Genomic DNA, 10,313 nt, shown 5'->3' on the forward strand with positions numbered 1-10,313 from the left:
CAATTTCAAGACCCATTTGTCGGAAAAACATTGATTTGAACATTGAATAGATAATGTTGAATAGACCACTGAAGTGGAAGCCAGCTGCCAGAATAGGTACAACTCTTCTCCCATCCAGGTGATTTGTTGCTGAACTGTAGTACTTACAGAACTCTGCTGTAAGTCACTCTCCTACTTAAAACTACACAGTGTGGTAGAACAAATCAGTAGTGAACTTCTCTATATCAGTCCAAAGTATGAGACAGTAGACTACCATGGGGCTTTTCTTCTCTGTTCTAGATATGTTTTGACTGTAACAATTATTTTATCTAGCAATATTTTTGGAAAATGAAACTATTCTCATTTCTAGGATAATCCTAAACTCAATCTATACTAAAATTTATCTCACTTTACTAGAATCACATTGCATTCTTAAAAAAAAAAAGCAGGACTCTAATCATTCCTCCACGAATAATGATTTATGTATCCACAATAGTCTTCATTCAAGACTATTTATAGGTATTTTCTAGATACCAGGCCTTCTTCTAGTGCAAGAGTGGGGAAATAGGAATCCAAGTCTCCTAACCTATAAAGATCAAGTTAATTAAACACACACAGATAATAACAAAAGCTATGAAGCTATGCAGGAAAAAAAATAGTGTTTTGGATTAGAAAGTATTAATTACTTCAAGTAACCAGGGAAGGCTGTTATTAGGAGACAACATTTTAAATGATACCTGAAGGAAGAGAAAAGCCCATTAAAGTAAAATTCTAAAGGGAGAAAAACAATTTTCCAAGCACTGGGCATGCCTAAGTGAAGACCTCATGCAGGAAAGATATGTGGTATGAGAAGACTACTGTATCTCAATCACAGTGTGAAGTTGGGAACACTGATATAAGATGAAATAGGAAGTTACTTGAAATTACTGGATTGTTCTATTAACTGGAAGGGAAAGTTATTGGAGAATGAGGTGATCCAATATGGGTTTTTAAAACCTCATGCTTGCCGCTATGTGGAGTAGGGATTAGACAGGGATTAGAGGCTCAAAGTTCCCTTTGGGAGATTGATCTCCAGGGAAGAACCAATGGAACAATGGAATTAGGTGTTGGCTGGAGACAAAAGCAGTTGAACTTGAGATGTATTGGGGAGTTAGAACAAACAAAGCAAATTTAGAATTTTCTTAAGAGGCCACAAGGAAGTTAATAAAAAATTGGTGGATAAGTGAACACATAAAAAGGGAAAGATAACACTGAAGGGGAAAAATTATACTCTGCAGAAAGAATGGGAGACATATACACAAAGTAACAGGGTAAAAATAATCTTTCACCTCTATAATTCAAATCCCATGTTCCTCTCTGGGCCTCTAATTTCTTAAAATAAGGTATTTAACCAGGGTAGAAAGAAAAAGAACTAGCTTTAAGAGTTTTGGGTCTTAAATGGATGAGGCCAGGCCACCAAAAAACCTTAACTTACCCAATGAAAACAATGAAGGAAATTTTAACTAAGATCATTTGTGGAGTATCTGATTTAATTGGTCTAAGGTGGACACAGGCATAAATTGTTTTGTGGTAATGGGGATTGAGCCCAAGGACTGCCTCATACTAGACAAATGTTCTACCATGGAACTACACCCGCCAGCTCTTTTTAAAAGTTTTTATTTTATTTTGAGACAGGGTCTCCCTAAATTGATGGCCTTGAACTTGGAATCTTCCAACTTCCAGAGTAGATGGGATTACAGGCCTGCACACTAGGCCAGCCAGCCATAGGTGTTTTTTTTTTTTTTTAAGCTCCTTAGAGAATTAATATTATTATTACACAATATCTTTGTTTATTTAGTTTTATGTGGTGCTTGGGATGGAATCCAGTGCCTCACATGTGCTAGGCAAGCCCCTCCTTAGAGAATTATAATGAGCAGCCAGGATTGAAAGTCCTGAATTAGAAGTATAGCTGAGGATGCCACATCAATAACACTATTCTGTTAATGAAAGAACAATAGAATGGGATGATGGAATTCTTCCCTCAAAGAACAGTATATACCCATCAGTTAAACAATTATATATTTTGAGACCACAAGAAAATAAAAGCTCATTTCCTTCTGTGTAATTATTTTTTTTTTAAGCTGGGAGATAATGTTTTTGTCATCTTATTAAAAACACGGCCACTCATATACTTAAAAAAAATATATTTTATTCCCATTATGAGCAACAGTGAAAGAAGAGATTCACATCTGAAGGCTGACTGAAAGCAAAATAGAAGAGGAATAAATGTGTGCAATCTTGTTTATACAAGGAGACACAGGGGGAACGAAGTGCAGTGGAAAAGTGAGCAAAAGAAGTGAAGGATTTTGATATCTGGGATATATATATATATACACATACATATGAATATGTATACACACGTATACATATATATATATATATATATATATAAATAAAATTGGTCACAGAATACACTGGCAATGGGTTTGACCATATTATACCACTGTTGCTTTTTAACTGTTTAGTGGGCATCCTTCTGGGATTTAACCCCCAAATTAGCCACAGGATTACCAGAGCAGTTCCGTGAGCCAAGCAACTATTCTCCTGAAATAGAAGAGAGATCAGAAATACAACCCTTCTTCAGGTGGAAGGAAGATGCATGCCTTTGTTGCTCGGGGATGGTTGAAAAATTGAAAGCCATAGGGTTCCATAACTAGACCTAAACCATTCAGTAGATTAGTGGTCGCATTAGAATTACAAAGGTTTTACAAAGTTAGGTTTTCACTAAGTCTATTTACACCTTCTATGAAGCCTAACTCCACTGAAAACCAAAGAGAGGAATGCGTAAGACAATTTCTAACTTCTACGCTGGAGAACTTGAAGAATCACAGCTCTCTAGGGAAAGTGGTAGGACGCTAGGACGCCGGCAGTGCAGCCTTAAATCGGTAGAAGAAGAAGAAGAAAAAAAAAAAACAGTGAATTGAGCATAGAAACAATGGTGAATTTCTAGTCTTAAGTGGGCGTGTCTACCTCGGGAGGGGAGTGAAAGCAAAATAGAACTGAAGGATTAAGAGAAGGAGGGTGAACTCAAATAATCGCAAAACGCGGGTGTGGTGGGTGGGAAAGGCGTTGCCAGGACTTAAAAGCGGCAGAACGATGGGCAGGCGAGCTAGCTCAGGCCAACGCTGGGCGCCCCGCGGGAAGCAGGAAAGCGGGCGGGAACTACAAGTCCCAGAAGCCTCGGGCTCCCAGCCGCGCCGCGCCTCGCAAAGCCCGCCGGGAGCCGGCTGCAGCCGCCAAGATGTCGCAGACTAAGAAGAGAAAGCTTGAGTCGGGGGGCGGCGGCGAAGGAGGGGAGGGAACTGAAGAGGAAGATGGCGGGGAGCAGGAGGTGGCCGTGCCACGACCCCGGAGGACTAAGCGCGAGCGGGACCAGCTGTACTACGAGTGCTACTCGGACGTGTCGGTCCACGAGGAGATGATCGCCGACCGCGTCCGCACCGATGCCTACCGCCTGGGTATCCTGCGGAACTGGGCAGCTCTGCGAGGCAAGACCGTGTTGGACGTGGGTGCAGGCACCGGCATTTTGAGCATCTTCTGTGCCCAGGCCGGGGCCCGGCGCGTGTACGCGGTGGAGGCCAGCGCCATTTGGCAACAGGCCCGGGAGGTAGTGCGGCTCAACGGGCTGGAGGACCGAGTGCACGTCCTGCCAGGTCCAGTGGAGACCGTGGAGTTGCCAGAGCAGGTGGATGCCATCGTGAGCGAGTGGATGGGCTATGGACTTCTGCACGAGTCCATGCTGAGCTCTGTGCTGCACGCGCGGACCAAGTGGCTGAAGGAGGGCGGTATTCTCCTACCGGCTTCCGCTGAGCTCTTCGTAGCCCCCATTAGCGACCAGATGCTGGAGTGGCGCCTAGGCTTTTGGAGCCAGGTGAAGCAGCACTATGGCGTGGACATGAGTTGCCTAGAGAGTTTCGCCACACGCTGCCTCATGAGCCACTCGGAGATCGTGGTGCAGGGTCTGTCCGGCGAGGACGTGCTGGCCCGGCCACAGCGTTTTGCTCAGCTCGAGCTGGCCCGCGCCGGCCTGGAACAGGAGCTGGAGGCCGGGGTGGGCGGGCGCTTCCGCTGCAGCTGTTATGGCTCGGCGCCCATGCATGGTTTTGCCATCTGGTTCCAGGTGACCTTCCCTGGAGGAGATTCGGAGAAACCCCTGGTGCTGTCCACCTCGCCTTTTCATCCGGCCACACACTGGAAGCAGGCACTCCTCTACCTAAACGAGCCGGTACAAGTGGAACAAGACACGGACGTTTCAGGAGAGATCACGCTGCTGCCCTCCCGGGACAACCCTCGTCGCCTGCGCGTTCTGCTGCGCTACAAAGTGGGAGACCAGGAGGAAAAGACCAAAGACTTTGCCATGGAAGACTGAGCATTGCCTTTTCTCCCAGCCCCACCTCCTAAGGCAGCCTGGCCTGTTTGGGAGAGGCATAGGGAGGTCGGAGGAGAATGGGAAATCCCATGTGCAAGTAGGGGACTATCTCTCTTTTCCCTCATGGTTCTTGGGGAGGGAGAGTGACTTCAGTCTCCGTTTGAGGAGATTCTTCTGGCAATTTATAAAGCGATGTCCCCAACCATGGATACAGCGTGCTTATTGATAGGCTTTTAAGCCTTAAAAGCATGTGGAAACAAGCACTTGTATTTCCATTTCTTTTGTTTCACGGGGGAAAAAAAAAGACAGATAAAATGTCAGTTTATAATGGGTCCATGCACAAACCAAACACCTCACACTTAAAGTCTGCAGCTGGGAAGAGGGTATAGGAGTTAAGTTCCACTCCAGAAATTTCCACTAGACTTAACCTCTCCAGAGCCTTATTTTCTTTGTCTGAATTCCCCCCCATTCCTAGATGCCTGTAGGCTATGGTACTTGTTCCTCATTGTTTTTTAAATAAACCTCACTACAGGTAATTAAAGGGTGGAGAAGAGGAAGTAGTTTAAATAGCCCAGTTCTTACTACATCTATTGGGTGCTAAAGTTTATGAATACATGGAAATGGACGTTATATAAATTACATAGCATTCCTAAGAAATTCAAAATACAACATTTAGAGAAAAAAAAGTCTGAAAAACTGCGAAGTAGCATGGATTTTAAAATTCTTATTACTCTTAAAACTGTACCAAGAAAATGTCTCATTATGTTCCATAATTCCATAATATTGGGGTAATTATGAAACAGGCTGATAGAGAAGGTTTCTGGACCTAAACCCAGGCCTTATTCATTAACGTGTACATTATTTAAGCTCACTAAAATAAGGAAAATACATTCCCAGCTAGAGAAAAGTGTGTTCAATTTAAACATGTGAAGGGATTAAATACTTGGCCTATTTACATCTAGTAAAAGTTCTTTTCTTTTCTTTTTTAACCTTTTTTTTTTTTTAAGATCACCCAAATGGGAAAGTTGTGAATTTGGGAAAATGGCTTGTAATGAAGTGTGAGTCATGTCAAATTCATTCCACTGATGTTTCCCTCTTTATCTCTATGGCAAATAAAACATTTGCATTCCTATTATTTTTACAGATTAAGTAAGTTTTGTGTGTTGTTTATGAGTTATAATGCTTTTTGCCTTTTTAATATCAGTTCTTAAGTGTTACAAACCCTTCAGAACACAGCTTCAGGGCAATTCAAAGGACTAAAGGTATGGTTTTTGCATATTAGTAGCTTTTACGTGCTAATAGAAAAAGTGGAAATTGTGTTCTTAAGTACTCTAGCATTTTATTTTTAATTTGCATTTTCTGCTCTTTTATTCATTGCATATTAAGTATTTAAGTCTAACTAGTTTGTTAAAATTTGATATTGTTATACATGATCCATTTAATCTTCCATTTTGAAGGAAGGAAAACATACATGTACAAAGTCATCAATTTTACAAAATAATTAAACAACAGCAGTACAGTTACAATGTCACCATTTTAATACCATTATTCTAAAAATGCTACCTTGTAGAAAGCTAGGTTTGGTTTAAGTTGGAGGTAAGAGCTCCTTATTTTGGAGCCATCTATATACTTAAAATCAAATAATTTATTTTTAATGTGTGGTTTGAGTAGATTTCTAGTGGTTTTGTTTGTTTAAACTTTTTATAACAATCTCTGTACTATGTGGCCAAAAGAAAGCATTCTTCAGAATTCCATATTTCACATACATTATAGATTTCTCATTAACCAATATAAGCACACAAAGAAAACTCCAGTTAAAACTTGGGAAACTATAGGTGTGAAGGTGGATATGTCATAATTAATCAAAGTAAGTTTCAAAATTCATGTTACTCTTTCTCCAAAGAAAAATGAATTATAAAAACAGGCAATCAAGAAACAGCATAGTATAAAAGCTAAGGGTTGTCCTAGGGAGCCAGACAGTTCATGCCTGCACCTAGGCCCCACCATAGTTTCCTTGGACAAATTACTTTAACCTCTCATTTTTCCCTTCAAAGCTCTGAGGCAAAAGGGAGATAACAAAAGTACCTACTTCATAGAAATGTGAGGGTATAATGGTTAATTCAGGTAAACACATAAAGCCTGATATGTAAAAAGTTCTCAGCACCCTCTCAATCTTGTGATTACATAAAATTCATGCAAATCTGGAGCTGTTAGATACAAACAAATTTTGCTACAAAATAAATATTCAACATTTTGGTTTTTTTTACAGGTATCGTGTGATGGTATCATCATGGCTATATGTGAAGAGCAATGTATGACCCTGGACACCAAATGATCCAAAGGAAAACCAAGACCTTTGGAGTGAGGATACTTCCTAAAGGATGCAAGTCTAATATATATCAGTATACAGGCATTGTTCTCTCTTGTGGACTGGTACTGATTGTTTGGGGCCATTAGGGCCCCAAGCAAGAACTCCTAGGCCCAAAGAAAAATATGGTAAAGTTATACTTGTTTCCCTCAAACAACTTACATTTATTTAACCCTATGAAATGTCCCAAATATTTTCATTATGTTCATTGGACCAATGAATATTTTATTGATTATATGAAGTAATAGTCATTGTTAACCATGTAGGATACAAACCAATAGAACAGATTCTGCCTTCAGATACATACCTTTATAAGATAACTACTAAGTATAATAAACAACAGGCTAAGGACTGGGTTGGTCTTGATGTTAGGAAGGACAGATAATTATCTTCCTTTCTCATACAGATTTACACAGATATTGAAGGATTTGCATAAAGTTGCATGTCTGATACTTAAGTCCTCCTAACCTCAAAAATTCACTTTTTCATTATATCAATCCTGCATGCTTCAGTCAAAAACATAAAAGTACATACCTCCTGAGTAGGTAACAACTATTTTTATCCTTTTACGACCAAGAAAGGGAAAACTCCTTAGCCCTTGGAAATCTCACTGGAGAGCTCTTAGGCCTTGAAAAACCACCCCCTTTAAGAATAGGGTCTCAAGGTTTGACAGATACTAAGCACTCATTAAACACTCCCAATGCCCATTCTTTAACAGCTAATCAAATGTGATACATATCCTGAGGCCCCCAGAAAACTGAATCCTCAACACTGTGAGGCCATTTGTCCTTGGTCCTTGGTACCAGAGAGAAAAGAACCAGATGAGTTTGAAAGTGATGCTGAAAATGGCCAAGAGTCAAGTAGGTAAAAATGTGAAAAGCATTTCAGCAAACAACTAACATTTTGCTTATGGTCAGCCCTATTGTTATCTTCATACTTCACACTACCTAATGTGGCTGAGGGATTGGTCTTGGGGGCACTAAATAACAAAGATATCCCATTCTTACATGTGCATCTTTTGATGCATTGATTTATTCATTGATCCAATAAACCAGCAATATAAATTCTAAGATAAGTAAATTCTATTTGACTATAATATGGTAGGGAACTTAATTAACAACATCAATAATTTACATGCATTGTTGAGTCTGGAAAAGCTTCATTCAACTAAACCTTATCTGTTGAAGCAAGATTGGAAAGGCAGCAAAAATATAGCTTATACTCTCAGATACATAATGAAATCCTCAGGAAAAAATCCTCTCTGATATTAATTCCAGAAACAAGTCCATATCCTCTGAATAACTGGTTTGTTTCATAAAAGACATAGCATATTGGTTAAATGACCCTCCACAATGGCTGCTAGAAGGCTGAGCCAATTTTATGCCTCACTTGTCCTATTTTTTTTTTTTTTAATCTTTGCATCTGGCTCCCTTCTACACTCTATAATTTTTTCTCTGATTTTTCGTCTCACACTTGTAGTACATCATATATGTTTTGTTGGTATTTATGTAACCTTTATCTCTTCTAAATTTTTTTGACATTAAAATGTTTTCCTACTTGAAATACCTACAAGAGGCCTGCGGGTGAGGAGGTTAGAGAAAGGACCCGAGAACTCAGATATATGTCCCCGAAATTTCCTACAAAATGTGTTTGTCTCAGATTTTTCATTGGGTTGAACAGCTGATTTGATTCCCATACTTTTAGCCAACTTTACAGAATTCTACATTTTGTAGAATCAAAATTTCGGAGTATATGAAAACTCAGACATGTAGAGAACCTCGAATAAAATCGTGAATAAAGCTCTTTCAAAGCCTAGGACAAGTCTTGATTAAATCTGAAACACACTAGTAAGAAGAATTATAGGTTTCTAAACCTTTTTCAAAAATGTGTCAAAATAGTTATGGTAACGATAAGGCGGTATATGGCATAATTAGACTATTTGTCAAAATATTGTACATATTTGCAGGAAAAGAAACAAAAATCTTGGGCCTGATTAAATATTAAGAGGATTTTAATAAAAAATCAGGACATGACCAGTAGCAGTGAAATTGTGCTCCTTTGGTATCTTTGATAATTAAATTCATTATTGTTGATAATAGAAGTAGTAGGGGAAGACTGGTGAAGATTTCAGTTGATTGAGTAGCTTTAAACACAGCAGACATGTATAATATAGGGAACTGGTGGGGTGCTGATATCTTTTCAGTACAAAAAATGCTCCTTAAAGTACAAAAAAAGGAAGAAAATAGAGAAGGAAAGGCAGTCAGAAGGAAATGATCTCTGTACTTTTTAAAATCTTTGCAGGCACTCCACTAATGAAGTGAGATATGTGTTTGTGAAAAACTTTCACATTCTGCAAAATTGTTGGCTAAAAATAACAAAGTGATGAGAAACATGAGATGGGTGATCCACCAAAACCTATAAAGCTTTGTAACTAAGAGTACTAATACGGTACTATTTATAATAAAAGTAGTAGCAGTTAATTCCTAATAAATTCTAAAGTAAATATAAGTAAGGAGAGCTCAATGGAAGGAAATAAGAAAGAACTTCACAAACAAAACCCGCAAAGATGGGGAAAAGGCTCAATAAATATTTCTAAGATAAAGAGAATATGGTCAGAGCCAGCAGGAAGAACCTAGTGCATGATACATTCCTCTTAGCTCACTGTATTGAACTACACCTTGTGCTTTGTGTTCAGTAGCAGTTACCAGGGGGTGCTAAGTAATAATGATGACACTGATGGCATATAAATCAGCTGACTTCCACTTACACTGGCATTATTTCCCTACATACCAGTTGAATTCAAATTCATTTGATTTACAGAAGCATTCATTGAAGCAGAACACTTCGTCTTTTGTTCAATTTTCAAAAATTAATTTAAAATTCCATTGGGTTTATAGATCTTTCAGTGCAAATTTTGAAGGGAAGTAGAATGGAGAGTCACATGTGGCTATAACTATACTTAAGTATAAATTTATATAATTTATAGTTTTAGTCACAAGGAACATATATAGAAAATTTGAGGAATGAAAATACTGACCTGTGTAGAGTGGAAGGAAAATGGTTGAATACAGTTACTTGAGTTTAGGTGTTAGTTGGATAGATGGGAATGGGGACAATAGCTGTTTTTTCCAAAGTCACTGGACAGCATAAAAACCTCTTGGAGACATAGAAACCTATAGTGAAATAAGCAAATAAATGATTTGGATCCTGATTTGTATATTCTACTCATCACAATTTCCTTAGAGTAAGTTTTTATTTTTTCCCTGAAATTGTGGGCTTATAACAAAAGTAAGTATTGTGATTGATGGCAAACTACTGCTTATTTTTTGTCTTTTTTGTTTGTTTGTTTGTTGTTATTGTTGTTGTACTAGGGATTGAACCCAGGGCCACTCAACCACTACACTATGTCCCCAGAATTTTTTTTTTTTTTTTTTGAGACAGGATCTCATAAGTTGCTGATGTTGGCCTCAAAACACACATTCTCCTGCCTCAGCCTCCCCAGGAGAGATTATAGGCACATACTACTGAGCCTGGCAACTGCTGCTTATTTTGATGTTT

General features: G+C 39.0%; 1 protein-coding gene across 1 annotated transcript; it reads left to right on the top strand.

Annotated features, from left to right (window-relative positions):
- Window positions 1-3,204: 3,204 nt before the first annotated feature.
- On the top strand, window positions 3,205-8,788 carry Prmt6 (protein arginine methyltransferase 6). Its single transcript, XM_005339113.5, has 2 exons — window positions 3,205-4,484; window positions 6,657-8,788. Exon 1 carries the CDS (start codon window positions 3,260-3,262, stop codon window positions 4,385-4,387), a length of 1,128 nt encoding a protein of 375 aa, XP_005339170.1. The 5' UTR covers window positions 3,205-3,259; the 3' UTR covers window positions 4,388-4,484; window positions 6,657-8,788.
- The last annotated feature ends 1,525 nt before the right edge of the window (window positions 8,789-10,313 follow it).

The sequence above is a fragment of the Ictidomys tridecemlineatus genome, chromosome 11, assembly GCF_052094955.1.
Source record: "Ictidomys tridecemlineatus isolate mIctTri1 chromosome 11, mIctTri1.hap1, whole genome shotgun sequence".
Taxonomy (NCBI): Eukaryota; Metazoa; Chordata; class Mammalia; order Rodentia; family Sciuridae; genus Ictidomys; species Ictidomys tridecemlineatus.